Source organism: Drosophila willistoni (assembly GCF_018902025.1).
Source record: "Drosophila willistoni isolate 14030-0811.24 chromosome 2R unlocalized genomic scaffold, UCI_dwil_1.1 Seg167, whole genome shotgun sequence".
Lineage (NCBI taxonomy): Eukaryota > Metazoa > Arthropoda > Insecta > Diptera > Drosophilidae > Drosophila > Drosophila willistoni.
Window position 1 is genome coordinate 6,339,695 of NW_025814050.1, and position 18,217 is coordinate 6,357,911.

Genomic DNA, 18,217 nt, shown 5'->3' on the forward strand with positions numbered 1-18,217 from the left:
TTTCCAATTTCAGTTGTGTCTCTGTCTCTCTCCTTTGGGTTGACACGAGCCATAAGGAGGGGCAGAAGCAAGAGCGAGAGAGTGCGACAGTTTTGCTGCCTTTTTTTTATTACATTTTTCCACTTCTTTTTTTGGTTGTTGTTGTGTCGTACAATCAAACATTGATGTCAGAATTTAATATGCTGTATAAATCGGTTTGAGCCATTGACACATTCATGCGTTCATATTCGTAGAATCCAGCTACATGACCGTAGCTACATACATCTCCTACTCCTCCTCCACCTCCTTCTTCTCCACTTTCTACTACTCCAACTCCTCCCCGCCGTCTATTTTGCTTCAACCAACTGTATTTGTATGGAAAAAATATTTATATTTACACACGCAATACTCATACACTGAGGCACAAGTTCTCTTATATTTATATACATATGCATACCCTATAATTATAAAGAGTGTATAGGATATACTGAAGTATTGAAAATGAAGAGTTACCACGCTCAAAATTCGATCGATTTCTCAAGGTATTTGAATCAATTTCCCAATTGTCCCTCTTCTGATTGAAACAGATTGTAAATGAATGAAGAAAACTTGAAAACCATGAAGACGATTGTATCCCGTAAATATTTTGACTCAAGGATCCTTCTTTTTTCCTTTGTGCCCATCTCTCTATATCTTTTACCCAACTTCTTCTGGTTATAAGCCAACCCGGGACTCTAAGAAACGTAAATTGGCCTAATTTCTTAACTTCCACTTTTGTGCAGTGTAGGATAGCGTCTGTTTGCCGTATCTTATGAAAGGGTATCTCTTGGTCGTACATTCTACTTAACTAACAGAATTTTCATCTTTTATTTTCTTGTTTTGTTATTGTATATTCTGTACACTTTTTTTTATTTCTTTGTTTTGTTGAAATACAAAAAAAAAAATAAAAAAGAAAAAGTTGTTCACTCTTATTGCTTTTCGAAGCTTTTCCATGGTTCACATTTCATTTATTTTCACTTGAATGTGTGTGAGTGTTCTGCTATGTGTGTGTGTGTGTGTGTATGCACTTCACAACTTAATACACTTTATTATTGAAAATATTTTTTATTACAAGTGGGTTTCGGTTTGGATCGGGTTGGTTTTGGGTTGGGTCTAAGGGAGGGGCTGTTGCTTTATTAAGGGCTTCCCAGAATTTGGCCCTGACACGGAGCATGGAGTCACAGAGACAGAGACAGAGAAAGAGATCCCATGCCTTTATTGTTGTTGTTAAAGCGCATTGATTTGCTGCACTCGTTCCATGAAATACAAATACAAATAGTCTCTCCCTCCATCTGTCTCTCTGCCCCTCTAGCTACACCTCATCTGCTGTAGCAATCTTTTTATATGTATAAAAAATGTATTTTATTTTTTATTTTTATATATTCATGTTGCATGTTGCTGACTTTTGAAGTTTTTTTACTTTTGGCAATCGGAACTTTTGTTTTGTATGTGGCTAGAGGGCGTATAAGGGAGAGAGACAGAGAGAACGAGAAATGGAAGGAGAGTTGTAGGTGGAAGGAGGGATGAATTGAGGAAACCAGAGAGAGGTTATAACAATTTGTTTACTTTAATTTACATTATTATTTTTTTTTTTTGTGTTATTTTCTTGTATTTCTTTTCTTTTATTTTTGGGTATTTTATGCAAATTTCATTCTTTTGCCTGAACTTTTTTTCTTTTCTTTAATGAACTACTTTTTTTTCTGTTCTTGTTGGTGTGTGTGTGTGTGTGTTGCGTCCCCTTCTCCCTCCTGTTCATCTGATTATTTATGTATTTCTCGCTTACTCTTGAAAGCTGAATTCAATTAGGCGTATGCCACGGCCTCCCCCTCCATCTCACTCCACCTCCTTTGCCATTGAGTTTATTTATATGGAGCCCGGTCTCATTTGCAAAACTTTTCTCTATATAAAGAGATTTTGCTCCACCTCCTTCGCCCCGTTCGGTTGGCCTCCGTTCTGGTCTGGTTTGCTCTGTGTGTGTCAGTTTGATAAATGATATCAATTTCTTATAAACTCACTCACTCACTCACTCTTTCACTCACTGACTCACACGCAGAAGGAGCCAGACAGAGAAAGACTGTGAGAGAAAGAGGGACAGAGACAGAGTGGAGGAGAACCGCACTATATAGGCATCAAAAGTTTGTTTTAGAATGTTTTGTTTGTGTGCTTTGTTTGTCTGTTTGTCTCAACTGTTACTTGGCCAAAAAACAAAAAAAAAAGCTGCCATCATTTTGCCAATTTGACACTTTTAGCGGGAAGTGTGCGAGAACGCGCGCGAGTGTGTGTATGAGCGTGTGTGTGTGTATGTGTGTGCTGAGGCACTTGAATTTCAAATTTAGCCTTCAATGCCTTGACAGTTGAGCATATGAATTTTTAATGTGGACTCTTTTCAAGTGGAAAGGACTGTGGAGGGTCGGTCGACTGGTAAGAGGTAGCAAGAGCTGGCGGTGGAACGACAGAGGGGAAATTCAAATTTATCAATATGGTAATCGGTTAAGAGCTAAACGACAAACGAGAAAACAAAAGAAAAAGAGAGAAATTTCAAGAGATTTGCGAGATACGAAAAAAGTTACTTAATATGCATATTGAGAATTTGATTGAAAAGTGATTTAAAGTTATCGCTAATGAAATCGGTACACCCCGGATATAATAAGTTAACAATTAAGCAATTTCTAATTCTAAAATTTTTATCAAAAAACTTCTTTCAATCTTTTTTCTCTCTGTAACTGTGTAATGAAGTGACTATGTCCCTTAAAGTATGCAAGAGTTTCTAACTTTTCGTCTGCCTTGTAGCTTTAAAAATGTCTAGCAATGAAAATTATTTTGTATCAACAGGACATTTATAGAGCGATTTAAAAACTGAATTCTTTGACTTGTTATTGCATAATTTAGGGGGTAAAGTTGCCTCTCTCATTTTCAAGGGAATCTAGAGTCATTAATGCTTTTAAAGTACTTAAGTCAGGTGCCAATCTTAATGTTTTTCAATTTAACTTTTGTCCTTCTTTGTGTTCTTGCTCAACGATTTTGTATTGAATATATCTAAACCATTTTAATTTTTTGATTTCGTTGTTAATTTGGCAAGTGTTTTGCCCCAAACATTTAGCCCTTAAGTAAATCTAGATAATTGAAATATACTGACAACATTTTTGTTATAAAACTTAATCTCTACCTGGCCACTTTGATGGCCTCTGAACTCAATTAGCTGGTTCAGCTTTTTATAGAGGGCATTAATTTACTCAAATTTAGTTAATAGCATAGAAGATGCCAATCAGTCTGAACTAATCGACTCTTTATGATGACTACAACAAATCATAATCTGATTTGAAATCAATTTTCCTAATGATATTTGCTTCGAAAGAAACTAAAGAAGAAATCGGTCACCCATTTCGACTAACAGATATACGACTAGCAACTATTTCAACTGCCAACATTTTATCCCATCATAATGGGAACACATACATAAATCAAGCCAACAAAAAGATACCACTTCGAATTCGTCGCTCGACTAGCAGCTACTTCTTGGCCGACAGCTATTAGCCCCAAAAAAAAAAACACACATTCACATAAAGAGTCTAGAAAACACATTAGCGACCCAGACCCAAGACCATGAGACTCAGCTCCATACCCCAGACTCTAGACCAGACCCACCAAGTAGCCAGACAAGAGACGACGACAAAAACAGCCGCCAGCAGCCCAAACGTTGAAATAGTTCCCACTAATAGAGAGAAAGGGATGGAGTGGAGTGGAGTTAAGTTCAGTTGAGTTGGAGTGAGGTGGGTAAGATCATGTAAAAAAGCGAACTAGAAAAACTTTCGGTCACTAATCTATAATGCTGTCAGCCATTAAACAACTGAAAAAACCAAATTTGTAACTCATTAAAAAAAAAAAAAAAAGAAACGACGAAAACGAAACTGACTGAATGACTGATAAATGCCATTCGCCTGCTGGCCAGACCCAACGACCAAACCGGGTGAAGCTGTCTCATTTGGGCTGCCAAATAATATTTAATTATAAACAAATAAACAGGGGGAGAGAGAGACACACACACACACAAATAGATAGATTGAGGGTAGGAGACCTCGGGGTTAGGTCTCCCTATCTCTCTCTCTTGTAAAAGGTGCAGAGTGATTAATTATATGTCAGGGAATTAAATCAAATATTTGAGTTGAGTTCCAGTTGACATATAACATCTACAACTTCTACGTTTAGTTTGCCAACGAATGACGGCAGAGCCCTAAGCAAACGAATGTCATTTTGGCTTATCTGCCGACGCCGCCTGCCGCTTGCTATGGAATCACGAAATGCAAATAAAAATGACTTTAAGAAATGAAAGCAAGAAACAGAAAAATGAGGAAAAATTGTCTGTAAAATTAAGACAAAAGAAACGACTTGAAGATACCTCATAGAAACACTTTACGCAAAGGAGTCCTTTTTAGCTGACAGATCCTTTTGCAGTGCCTTTGTCTGAAGTAATTTCTTTGATCTTTAAGTAATTTGTCGCCTTTTTAAGAGAAAAGTGCATCCTTTCAAGGATGCAAAGCAATTTTAAAGTCATATAGAAATAGAAAAACATTCTAATCACTTTTGAATTTAGTTTGGGAGCAGGTCAAGTCATTTTAGTCGTGACACATTCATTATTTTCCATTCCCTCTTACAAAGATTTCATTAATCTCAATATACTCCATGGGTATATTGGGTAATGGGTATGAATATGATAGAAATACCATAATAATAATTTCTTTTTGAGAAATTGAAAAGCCAACAACCAAAGCGACCAAAGATAACATAATCCCCCGAAAACGTACCTGAACCGTGAGCTACCTTCAGGACGAGACAAGACAGACAATGGCAAAGACAAAGAAAGCAGACGAGAGAGATAGAGAGAGAGAGGCAATCAGAAAGAAAGAACGAGTGGTAGTCGGGGGAAAAACATTAGCATATATCAATGCCAAATGCAAATAAATCATCAATAACATTTCTCTCTACCACTTATGCACCACTTACAGATACTTACCACGAGACGAGGAAGGAGGGAAATCCAGCAGAGATAGCAGAAGGAGTTGTATTGGAACTGAACGCGGAGGAGGAGTAGAAGAAATCCCGGATACTCGCTGCCGCTGACTGCCTGCCTGCAGCTGCATTTCGTCTTCATCTGGATAGCAAGAAGGAACTTCTACCTCAACCGCCGTTGCCATTTGCCCGCTTTTGTCATCATGTGTTGACGAGGTGCCTAACTAAAAGGCGCCTTGCATAAATTTACGCCAGAAGAGGACCCAGAGGAGGTGGCTGGATAAGCCGAAAAAAGAAACCGAAAGAAACGGAAAAAAAGGATCAAGACATTGAATGAAGAAACTGAGGGAAAATGGCAAGGCAAACATTGAGCAATTTTATGCGTTTTTAAAATGCCGGCAATTGACTGAAACAACAAGAAACCGGAAAATTCAACAGAAACTCATGTGAGCACGTTTTCCATACCCCCTGCGCCCCAAGCTCTCGGATGAGGATGTGGATAAGGAAGTAGATGTGGGAAAATCAAATACAAGCGAGTAAGACTGTAGGAACCGAAGTGAACCGCAGGACAAACGCCCGTCGAGGCAAGGACTCTCTGGGCTGTCGTTGTTGCCGCTTGATGGTTTGTTGACGACGACGACTACGACTACGAGGACGACCAACAAAAAGTTCTTGAGCGTGTAAACATTAAATGTATAAGGATGAGCAACAGCAGGAAGGAGTAGAAAGGAGTCGTGTAGGAGTAGCTCCAACCAACAGAAACGGCAACATTTATAAATGCTTCTACAGTTACAAATTGTAGCCACAGCTGTGCGTGAGTGTACCACACTCGGGTGGTGTCTATGTGTGTGTTAGGGTGTGTGTGAGTGTGTGTGTGTGTTGGTTGTAAACCATTTATAAATGTACGAAAAGCCAGTTGGGGCACAAGTGCAATGCATAAATATCAACAACAAGAAGATACAAAAAACGAATGTCGACAAGGTGCCAAGAACAACAAACTGAAATAGGAAAGAAGAAGAAGAAGAAGCAGAAGATGGGGATGGGAAAATCCCTCCCAGTGTTGAAATAATCGATAATTTTAAAAGGAACACCGTGTAATGAAAGCAATTTGAATGAAAACAATAACAAGTGTATCTATCAGATGCATTAAGCGAACGCTTAATGACATTCTCTTAAGCAATTTAGATGAAAGATACATTTGTATCTAAAGCAATGAGTGAAATGCATCTATCAAAGTGTGCAAAACGTGTCAGATAAGCGAAGTGAAGAATGTGAATCACCTTTCAATTTTATTTCACTTTAATTAAATAAAACGAATTAAACACTTTGTATGGCAAATTTTTCATCCATTTTCATTTCTTCCGTTTTGCAGCAACAATTAGCAGACGCATAGCATATTGCAGCCAAGGAGCCAAGAGGAGCATTAACAAATGGACAATGTTGATACCGGTGCTGGAATACAACAAACACATGGCCAAAATACCAAATTGCAAAATGAGGTGGACAGCAACGAAAGCAATTAGAGTGACGACGACGAGGACGCCAGCAATGCTTCAATTGTTGTTGCTAATGCTGCTACTTCAATTGATGGGTCATGCCAGAGGAAAACTCGATATAGGAGCGGCAGCAGCTGCTGCAGGAGGCGGTGGAGGAGGAGGAGCTTTAGGAGCGGGTGGATCTAGTGCAGTGGCCACTTCAACGAATGGAGCTAATGGTCCACCAAGCACTTCATTGAATGCCAATCTCACTGACTTGGTTATGCCCGGTGTGTAGAGCAATAACAAAAACGAAACTTTTTGCAACAATTTATATAAATGTTAATTAAATGTTGTATATACAAAACAGATATATATATATATATAAAAGTGTGTGCAGTTTATAATCAGTTTGAGAGGCTAATTTCAGCTACTTCAAAGTGTATTTCCTGTGACGACGCCGCCATTTTGTAGGACTCTCCCTGCCACCCACTAACACCCCTTCTTTCCCCCTCTCTTTACCACTCTCTTCCTCTCTCTGTGTGTGTGTGTGCTTATTTCCTGTTTCCGTTTCCGCTTGGGCTAAGGTGGAGTAGCAGTGGTTAAAACTATTAGCCACTTTGCACTAAATAACCACGCCCACTCCAAAAGTCATCCCTCTCACCCACACACACACACATACAGAAGCAGCAGCAGCTACACTAAGCATCAATTAACCCAATTTTCAGAATCCATTTTCACCTGGCTTTGCTTACTTCCCTACTCTAACCTCCCCTTTCCCTTACTCATTCTCTAACCCTCTCCCAACTTCTTCTTTTTTTTTTCAATGCTTGTGTGCGTGCTCAGAGCACCTTTTACTATTCCAATACATATATACATGTATATATATATGTATATGTACTTTTTTTTAGAGTTTTCCCAAGTGGCGGCCTCGTAACCCAAACTCCCCAATTCCCAACCTTCCCTACTCCCCAGTCCTTATTCCCTCTCTCTCTCTCTCTCTTTCTCACTGAACTGCTCTGGTCAGATATTTTTTTTTCTCTATTTCTCTTTGCCAGGTTTGTTGTAGTTTTGGTTTGGTTTGGTTTTGGACCTGGATCTGGATCTGGATTTGGCCTGGAGGACACTCTTCTCACCATTGGCTGTTGCCATAATTAATCCATTGATTTCTTCTTCTCTTTCAGCATTTTTCCATTTTTGCAATTTTAATTATTCAAATATGCATAGAAACAATGGGAAAAAAATAACATTATAACAAGTTTTAAATATGTGCTGATTTTTTTTTCCTTTTTTCCAGTCATATCTCATTACAAATTGATGAGCAAGTAATCAACGCGGAAACTAAAACATGAAAAAAGAAAAACACACGCAAACACACATAAAATGTAAAAAATTCAATAATATTAATTTTATACTGTTAGCGTTGGTTTTTGTTTTTCTCCTTCCTACAGCTTTGATTTGTTATTTCGATCATAAATAATTCATTCACAAAAACATTAAACATTTATGTAATCATAATTTCTGCTCAATTTTTTTTCATCCTCCTTCTCAGTTTCTGTTTCATTTTCATTCTAGCAGAGCAGAGAGCAGCCATTAATAAAATTATGTTCGTGTGACACATAAATATTTAAATTGTTTATTGGTTTTTCCACTTTTTTTGTTTCCAATTTTTTAAATTCTGTTTTTTTGCAGTCTGTCGTACAGTTTTGTGTATGCCCTTGCAAAGAGAGTATATTCAGTTTGCTCAACAGCTAAAAACGACTATATAAAGTATTCGCGAAGGTCGAAAATTAATGAGAATTTCTTTAAAGGTGGGTAATAGTTTTTGCAAGAGCATTCCAACTTCTTTAGCTCAGTTCTCTGGTTTCCTTTTTCATTTTAGTGATCTGAATATGCGGGTGAATGGAGGAGGAGAAGGAGAAACAGACAGATGGAGGGTGAAGTCGTCGACATCATTTGGCATTTGATTGATTTATCGCTTGCAGCCAGCATCAAGAAGAAATTCCAAAAAAATGAAACAGATAAACGAGACCTGCAAATGTTAAATATGCTAAATTTAACAACTTTGATGTAAGTATTATTTACAAATATCCAAAGATCTATACCCTGATTTGATTTAAAGAGTAGAATACAAACTTATTTTTTAACAATAAGCGATTAACCTTAATTCCAAAACAAATTTGATAGATTTTAAGAGTCAATCCATGTACTATTCAAATTGTTTGGAAATTGTTTTGATTTCAATAGATTGAATAGGTAAATGTATGAAGGGCAAACGATTTTATAGTGAATAATTCGCAATGTAAAGGCAGACTAGACATCGATTTCGAATCTGAAAAACTTATTCCAAATCGAAAACCAGAACAGAACTGATACACCATGATAAGTTCAGTGATTATTTATAGAAAATTTTTGCTAAATCATTGATTGTCCTTTATAACTTTATCTTAATATCCATATTAGACACTAGAGTCTTGCTCAAAACAAAATGAATGAATATTAAAATTGAGTTCGAGTGATATAGTAAGCTGACAACATTCAAACGAAACGAAAACGAATTGATCTAGTTGAAATCTAAGGCAATAAGTCGCTATGACAAATGCATTCAAATCGTTATTATGATTTAATATTGATTTATACCTACTATTCGTTAAAATTAGTCAATTCGGTGGCTAAGACAGAACCCACTCAAAAATAGTCTTTTGAACTGACACATTGTACATGGCCAAATTTGATTGTGTTTTAGTACGCATCTTTCGATTGGAACCCACGAATTCTCATTTTAATATTAAAGTCTGAATTCTGAACTTGTGGCTAAGTATAGGGCTCTCTTCTCCTTAAATCGAATTTGTAACATTCGAAAATTTCTGCTCCGAAACCGCGCACTAAAATTTTTGATGTATTGAACATACAAAATTTATTAGCCCATAATTTCTCCCTTAACTTGACACATGATTTGTCTATTCATTTTTAATAAAATTATAATTTACATAGTTATAGTTTATGTGATTGAACAATTCAGTTCATGAATATTTTACGATTATTTGAATCATGTGCATAAAAACTAACTATTTGAGAATATCTAGAATAAACAAAAGCAATTTTATCATTGAGTTATTTGCTTCTTTGTTTTAAAATGTCTCAAATGAATGAAATATAGAAGTTTAAATCTTTCGAATTTATTCGATTGCTTAAAATCACATTTCAAAGCATTCATTGAGTAATTTAATGCATTTTCTTTAAGCTTTTTAAGTATTTTATCAGATTTGAGAAGCTCATAGATTCCCACTTAACCATTTCATTGGATGGTTATCACTCATTCATTTGAATTCAATTCGAATGGAATCATTAGGTTCTTTTACTATCATAGTGTACATTGAATAAGCCGAGAGATTTTAGTTCTTTGTTTAATAAATTTAAAAATTGTATCCTATTTAAGATTTGTCTTTTATTTTAAGTCTAAACTACACGCTTGTACTTAGATAAATCTCAAAAGACTTAAGCGATTGCTAGAGCCTATACCTTGCAATTTAGAGAGGTTCCATGGCTAATTTAGACCATATCAGATGTTCGATCTAAATCAGTCGTGTCTCCTATCGTTCTGTCTCTCTCTCTCTCTCTTTCTCCAGACTCTTTCCCTGTCCTCATTGTCTCTGTGTCTCATTTTGTGATGTGAACAACAGGAAGTTGTCTTAACCTGTCTATAAAGATGGCACTCCTTCGGCCTACACGTTTGCCTCAAGAATCACAAAAAAAACTTGTTTTCAGCTTTTTTACCCTTCTTGGCCTCCCTTCTCGTTTTATCTTCCCATCATTTTGCTTCTAGTGGTCCATCGTCTTTGGTTTGCTGCATCTTCTAAAGATTGAGTGAAGGAAAAGTATTGATAAGAAGCAAACCATCACCAGAGATAAAGTCAATCAATCTCACAGGCTCTAAATAAAAAATGTTTGCAAGAGGGCAAAAATAACGACAACATTTACCAAAATGCTGACTTAATTAACTCGCAAGTTCCAATAAAAATAACTTTGGCTATCACATAAAAAAAAGAAATCTACTACAAATTGGGTAACCTAATAGGCCACCAAGTAACCATTCAACCAAATAGTCAATGGAACTGACTATGCAAAGAGACAAAAGTCAAATCTCTATTGTTGTTGGTTGTGGTTATTGCCGTGTTTTGTCCATATTTAGATCGGGCCATTGAACAAGATTTTGAATGGATTTTATTAAAAGATTATTTCGAAAATATTTAAATAAACAAGCAATTCCGATTTCGATCAGAGAGATCATTTAAGGCAATGAGGTGTCAAATTACAACGGGTTACCCGTTGAGAACGGGGTGAGGAGAGAACAAAAGAGAAAAGTTTAACATAAAAATCTCTGTTTTACATGTTTTTACTATGCCAAAATGGTTTGTATACCTTCCCTCTTATGACACAAAACAATTAATTTAAATATATTTAGCTGTGTATATTTATATTCTATTATAGATTTAGATTCTTCTTTTTTTATAGAGAAATTTGATTGCCTACTCAGAGAATGACTTTAGAGGTTTCTCTTTTTACTTGAGTTAATTAAAATTTGCTTCAATCTTGGCATGCAAGAAGTGTTTATATTGTTTGATTGTTATATAGTTTATTAAAATAAACACAGAGCAGATAATTGAATAAGAAAGTCAAAAGCAAAACCATCAAAATGGTCAATCTACAAACCCCACAAATAAATTTAGTTAAAGATAAATAATATTGGAAATTCCTATCAAAATTTGTTTCGTTTTTGTTGACAAATTTCATCCGATTTCACTATATACATAAACCACGACACTCTTCAACTTAGTCCTTCCAAGCTGTTTTTTTTTTTACATCTCCCCCCAACAATTTGTTAAATTCGCTTTGGAAAAGTGAGCAAACCAAAAAGAAAAACATTTTCTTTTTTTGGCCAAAAACTACAGTGCAAAGTTTCACATAATGGCCAAAAATAAAATTGAACATCGTTTTTGCAGTGTCTCCAAACAAATAGTTGGCCATAAGAAGTTGTTCAAATATTTATTTACTTTTTCAACTTTCCAACATATTTTTTTCGTTGTTGTTGTTGTTGTTATTGCTGCTGACATTTCCTATTGCTTCTGCTGTTGTTGTTGTTGTTGTTGTAGTTATTTGTCCAATGTTTGAGTATAAATCCCTAGGGCAAAGTTAGCTTCTTGTTGTGCCACTTTTTGCACCTGCTTCGAGTGGAGTTTTGGACTAAAACTAATAACAAATCTTTTCATTAGTTGCGTTAGAGACAAGTTAGTTAAAAGATAGAAAAAAAGTAAAACCCAAAAGTGCAGCACTTTGGGCAAACAAATGCGTCTGCATATAACAAAATAAAATACTACACACACACACATATAGAAAGAAAAAATTAGCTAAGCCAATAACCAGAAGGAAAGAACACGGCAAAGTACAGACCACCCAAGAGGAGCGATGGACAGAGAAAGAGAGGAGAGGAGACACTAGAAAATAAGGAAAACTTACAGGCAAGTTCAAACTACAAAAACTTTTCCTTGTCTCGTCTTATTCAAGAGAGCATAATGAAAACATAACATTTAGTTAGCATTTGTATTTATATATATTATACACAAAATATATATGTAGGTGTGAGTGTGTGTGTGTGTGTGTGAACACTCTCTGAAACAAACTTAAAAGTAGATGGAAGACTAACCGGAACATTTCATTAATAACTCAAAAATAATTTTAGCTTAAAAAGTTTCAACTCACCTCATCTAACCACATCTCGAACTCATTTTAAGCCAAAGTTTCTTTTTACATGCTTCAAATTTAAGTTTAAACGGGTAGATTAGTATCCTGAAATGGCCACATTATAGAGTCATAGAGGTTAATCAAACTATTCACTAAGCTTAGTCAAATCCCACCAAAAGTTCAATATTACTAAGAATTGAATTACGATTTAAATTTAAACTACTATCGAACTTTGGTTAAGTATTTATTTTATAAGAGACTCTCGATTAGTAAGACTGTAGTGAAACGATCTTATAGCCTCAAGTATTTTGGTCTACAAGATCTCCACTTGGGTCAAATGAAGTCACAGATCTTAGAGGCATGCTATTAGGCCAAGAGCTTATGGGTTTGTCTAAAAACTTCATGATATCGTAAGTTTATCAATTAATTGACTTAAGATATCAATTTCTTAGTGCTAATCATAAAGAAAACCCAAACATAGATACAATTTTCGAAGGACTGCTGGGCACAATTAACTTCTATCACCTACAGATATATAGATAAATATATGAGTGAAATCGATATATTTTCTACTATCGATTGCTTTAAAGCATCCCTAAAAATCAACATTTAATAAATCGTTTCTTCTATTTTCCATTCAATCGAATGCATAAGACAATACAGGGTATCTTTAAAACGTTTCCAAATCAACGAATCTATTCCTTTTTTTTGTCGGTCTTTACAGTGTTGTCTAAAACAAATCAAAGGAGTTTTCCCGACAAAAGTTTGCCCAGTTCGTTTCTTTTTGCATTTGATGAGCAGAGTCTGTGACAAACAATGACAACAGCTATAGAACGACTAAGGACTAAGGAGCAGGGCGACTAAAGTCGAAGCCAACGCCATGACAATGGCAATTAAAGCGGTACAAAAGTTTGTCCATAAAAAGCATAAAAACAACTAACTATGTCGCAAATGGTTCAAAACTCCCGCTCAGACGGTCGTTGGTAATAAAATGAAAGAGAACTCATGCCAAAAAGGAGGAAGGTGGGGAAATTATGATGATTTTCTATTTGGCAAACGCGAGCGTTTACAACAACAACAACAACAAGAACAAAAACAAGCACACAGAAAACCATTAAAACAAGATGAACAAAAAAGAAAAAAAATATATAAAGGAAAGAAGAAAAAGCTAAATTAAATGACAAGAAAAATACAAAAAGTACAAGTATTAAATGAGGAATAACAAGAATGTTAAGTCCAAGAGAGCGTTAAGTGAAATCATTCACAGCCGGATGAGTTGGGGGAATGTCAAAAGGAAGGATGGACCAACAAAAAATAAAGACAACAGGACAAATAAAAACTGCAAAAATGGGCATGGTGGTAGGGTAGAAGAGGGGAAGAGACGTCGAAAAAGAGAACAAAAAAGCTTTTCATAAACTAAATGAAATGGACCAACATGAAACACATTAAAGGATTGACTTTTTCAGTGCCAAAACCAAAAAAAAAGAAAATAGATAAGAATTATTGAATATTGAATTTGTGAGAACAGATTTTCATTTACAGAGCTTACACTAAGTATATGCTGTGTGTTTCTCTGCATTAATGGTTTTTAGATTTTTGTAGGAAAATGAATCTTATGTTACATTTCGATTTGTAAGCCGATTGTGGAAAATATTTTATAATTTTAAAGAGTGCAATTCTCTTTTATTAGTTGGTTTCAAAATTAAGTTAAGGTCTTTTCGCTAAATAACTCGAATTTGATTAGAAGAAAAATTTTGGAAATCCAAAGCTTATTCTTTTTTATAGAATAGTTATTAAAGACAGTCTTAAGATGTACATATGTTGAAAATATATAATCCTTTGAAATTTGTCCTGGTGCGATTGTATATCTGTACATTGCATATTCAATAAATACAAAAAATAACGTCAAAAGAATTTTATATGCTAATTGGTATACATAGGAGTTAAAATCAAAGAGATTTTTTACAAATTTTTTAAGGAACATGCAAGTGATTTATCAGATACTCTATTCATCCCATTTTCTCACCTCTAAACAAAAGATATTGCGAAAAATATTATTCGAGTTACTATGTTTTTTATGGGGACAACAAAAAAATAGTTTGCTAGACGACAGAAAACAAAATAAGATTTTAGACAGCTATTCTTTAAATTGTAAACTGTTTCTATAGTCCCAACTAAAATTAAAATCTTGAATAGTTGAGTACAGAAGTTTACGCGATAAAGTGAACTTATATTTAAGACTTAGTTAAGCTTGGAAAATCCTTGGCTTTGTCAATTGTCTTTTATTAATCTAAGTTGATTAATATTCAGGCCTATTCTCGTTTTCTATTTCGGATATTTTTATTTTATTCTCGTTTTCTATTTCAAATATTTTTGTCGGAATCGGAATGTAAGACATGTTTTTGCTTCTGAATTCGAGCTAAATAATTCGGTTTTAATCAGTGGGGACAGTGGAATGAAAAGTAATTGCCAATAATTCGTTTACGTTACAACTTTCAACATGTAACTACATTACATGTTTCTATTATTTCTTTAATAAATTGATAACAATATTAGAAAAAAGTAAACAATTTTAATCCTTCCATTAACTTATAAGAATTATTCTTAACAACAATGAAGAAAATGAAGAAATCGAAATGGAATAGACCTGTTTTCGCTTCAGAAAGTTTACAATCGAAATGCTTATGCCAATTTGAATGGTTACCAATAAGCGACAAATAAATTTGATGTAAAATAAATGTTTTAAATTCATTCGTTAGAACTAGAATCAAATTAATTTAAGACTCATTTACAAATTTCACTAAAAGCTGAACGAAAGTTTGTTAAACTTAGCTTTGAAAACGAAACCGATTGTCATAACACTCGGAATTGAGAATAACAAGTTTGAAAACGTTATGAAGTTGATATCGAATTGAGGAAAACAGGACTGATTTTTTTAAAAGACACATCAAAACTAAGTAGAGTTAATTAGAAATAAAGAAAGCTCACATAAATTTAAATGCAAGTATGAAGAATATCAAATCTCTAACTTTGAGTCTTTCTACATGGGTAATTAAAAAAAAAGAAACTAGAACACATCAAAACTAATCAAGTTTGAGGTATAAAATAAATATAAAAGGTGCAAAATTAAATTTGTAACTCCTTTTCAGCTTTCTTTAAATGGTTAAAGCATTTTATAAATCATTCACCGAATGATTTGCAATTGTTAGCCACACAGAAACTCCGCAGAATGCGCAATTTCAATTTTCTACTTTTTCACTTTGGTTTTTTTGTTTTCCTCTGTTTTTGTTTTTTTTTGCCTACTGTGCTGATTCTGTTTCTGTTACTGGTTCTGGTGACTGCCAACTCCTTTTCGCTCATTATATTTGCTTTGTAATGTCTGTTTATTAACAATAATGCATAAGAGAGAAGGGGAATGGAAATGGGAATGGGAATGAGAATAGCAATCGGAAGGAAAGTAAAAGAAAAGCAAAAAAGGAAAGGCAAACGGCAAAGGGAAATGTTGGTCCGTTTGAAATATGAAAGCGCAAATAATGTTTAAACAATTTGTTGTTGTCGTTTCGTTTCATTAAATGTCTATTCTACCCAACCTAACCTAAACCCACCAACCAACCACCCACCGACCAATTGCTTGGACTGGGCTGTCATTATAATTTGCAAAAACTCTCCAACAGCAGCAGGAGGAGAAAAAAAAAAATTAGCAATAAAATGAAAAGCAAAGTGAAATTGCCGCAGGAGGAACGGCAGCAGCAGCAGCAGCAGCAGCCACCGCCGCATTGACATTCAGACAGACCGACAGACAGAGTATAGAAGACGACTTGTTGCATCAGCGGTGGATGAGCGGCGAGGGGGGCGGGTGAGGCAGGCGGATGATGATGCCACGTTGCCTGGCTGCCGCTTGTGATTTCCTGTAATGCTGCCACTACTATGCACTGTGTCCGTACGCGAAATTATTATTGCCTTTTGCCTTCCTCTTTTCCATGCCACCTCCTCGCTTACTAACTTGCCATCTTAGTCTTTCTTTCTTTCTATATATTTTTTTTGTCTTTTTTGTTCTTGTTTGTTGCGCTGTAAAAATTATTATTTGAGGAGTCTTTGAGACGTAGCCGTGTGTCTGTGTGACTGCCTTCTGCATGCCACTTGAATGACTCATTAAAAGTGATTTCATTTTAAAAACATTTTCCTTACTGCTGTTGCTGGTTTTCCTGTTGCTGCGGTTATGCTGCTGCTGGCGGCGTCTCCTCTCTCTCTCTCTCTCTTTCTTGGGCTTAGCTTCTTCTCAGTGAGCCTGTCTCTCTCTCTTTCGGTGTGTCTTCTTCCTACTATCTTTTCTATTCTGTTGCCTTATCCTTGGCTGTCATTTAATTTACTTGGGAGTTTACTTTTTTAATTCGCTTAGCTACTTTGCTTTTGCCTTTTTTTTTTCTTCTTTCAGTTCGTTGCAGTAAATCCTTGACAGCTCAAGCCAGGCCAGGCCAAAAGCGAATAGAAGCAGAAGAAAAAAGAAAAAGGCTAAAACGAAAATGGAAAAGAAAAGGACATTTGGCCAAGCGATAAGCGTTGTGAGTCACTCAGCATTCATCCTGCATAGCCTTGTTGCAACTTACTTTGCGTAATAGGATACAAAATTGCAATGTTGCTGCAGCATCAGCAACAACAGCAACGACAACAACAACAACAACAACAACAACAACCAACTGGAACATCAACAGCATCCACTTGGCCACTCGCTTGTTTGCCTTTTGTCAGCTTTTTTACCTAATTCCCTAGATTAGCTGCATTATGCGCCACACCGGGCACATAATAATAACAACAACAACAACAACAGCAGCAACAACTGGAACAGCAACAACATGACATAGGCCTACTGGGGGATGTTGTGCATGTTGTCATCATCGCTGCTGTGTGTGTGTGTGTGTGTGGACTAGGCACTTGAGCAATAACGGCTGCAGCTGCTGATGGGCTACGAAATGGGCTAACGCACTTCATGTTGCAATACCTCTTGGCCGTGTGCGAGAAGTTGCCACCCGAAAAACATGCGCTTAGTGGCACACACTTTGTACAATGGGCACATTCGAAACAACATCAGCTAAATGTAAAAGTTTTGCAAACTTATCTAGAAACTGAAATGATATAACGAAGTGTTAAATAGAAACATTTTGTATTAACTCATGAACTAAATTCATCTCAAAATTAAATTTTGGTATCAAGTATGAATAAGTTAATTAAATAGCTTTAAAGTGAATTAAATTAATAATACAAATTATGTTTAAAGTTTTAGAAGAAGTTAACAAAGTCTTGTGGCGAAATTTTTAAATTATTTTGAACTACAAATTAATCTGTTATGAATATAATTTTTAATTGATAAATAAAATTAAAATGGTGCATTTTTAGTAAAATAAAACAATATATGATAAAAAAATATTGTTATAATGTTATCTGTATCTAGATGTGTAATCTATTACAACCTCCCTAAAAATTTAATTAGCCTTTTGAAGCGACAAAGAAGAATTTTTGAAAAATCTATAAAATTTGATAGATAAATTAATACAAATCTTGTATCTTGTAAATTTTGAATTCCATAAGTTGTAATTATAGTTTTTCGAACTAAATTTAACTAAAAAATATTTTTTCCTAAAATCTACACAAATAAATATATTTTAAAATATTGAAAAAACAATTGTTTTATATTTCTTTTTTATTTTAATTTATGGGTATTGCTTAAATAAATGCACTTATCTTTTTTACAATAAATTATCCTTAAATTTTTTTATTCAAGAGAAAAAAATAGAGATTTATAATGCAATTTTGATTACCATCAATTAAAAATGAAAAAATTAGAAAAGCAAATTTTAAAATTATTAAATTGTATAGAAATTTGTTTGGTGTTATGTCTTAAGCGTAACTAAACAAATAAATCTAATATTATAGGCCCTATTTATTTATTTTTTTTAGATATTAAGCTGAATTTTTCC

General features: G+C 34.9%; 1 protein-coding gene and 1 long non-coding RNA gene across 3 annotated transcripts in view; both read left to right on the forward strand.

Moving 5' to 3' along the window:
* LOC26530319 (voltage-dependent calcium channel type D subunit alpha-1) overlaps positions 1 to 6,840 on the forward strand; it is an 85,564-nt gene extending 78,724 nt beyond the window's left edge. The window contains exon 2 of the mRNA XM_015178131.3: positions 6,398 to 6,840. Within this exon, the coding sequence (XP_015033617.3) occupies positions 6,463 to 6,798 (336 nt within the window). The 5' untranslated portion in view covers positions 6,398 to 6,462 and the 3' untranslated portion in view covers positions 6,799 to 6,840. The remainder of the gene's footprint in view (positions 1 to 6,397) is intronic.
* Positions 6,841 to 8,172: 1,332 nt separating this feature from the next.
* Positions 8,173 to 17,622, forward strand: LOC26529068. Of its 2 annotated transcripts, none has more exons than XR_002724097.2 (3): positions 8,173 to 8,311; positions 8,357 to 8,570; positions 16,678 to 17,622. It is a non-coding gene; the product is annotated as an uncharacterized LOC26529068 (long non-coding RNA). The 2 variants fall into 2 exon arrangements; XR_001450554.3 differs by having other exon boundaries at positions 8,383 to 8,570.
* Positions 17,623 to 18,217: the final 595 nt, after the last annotated feature.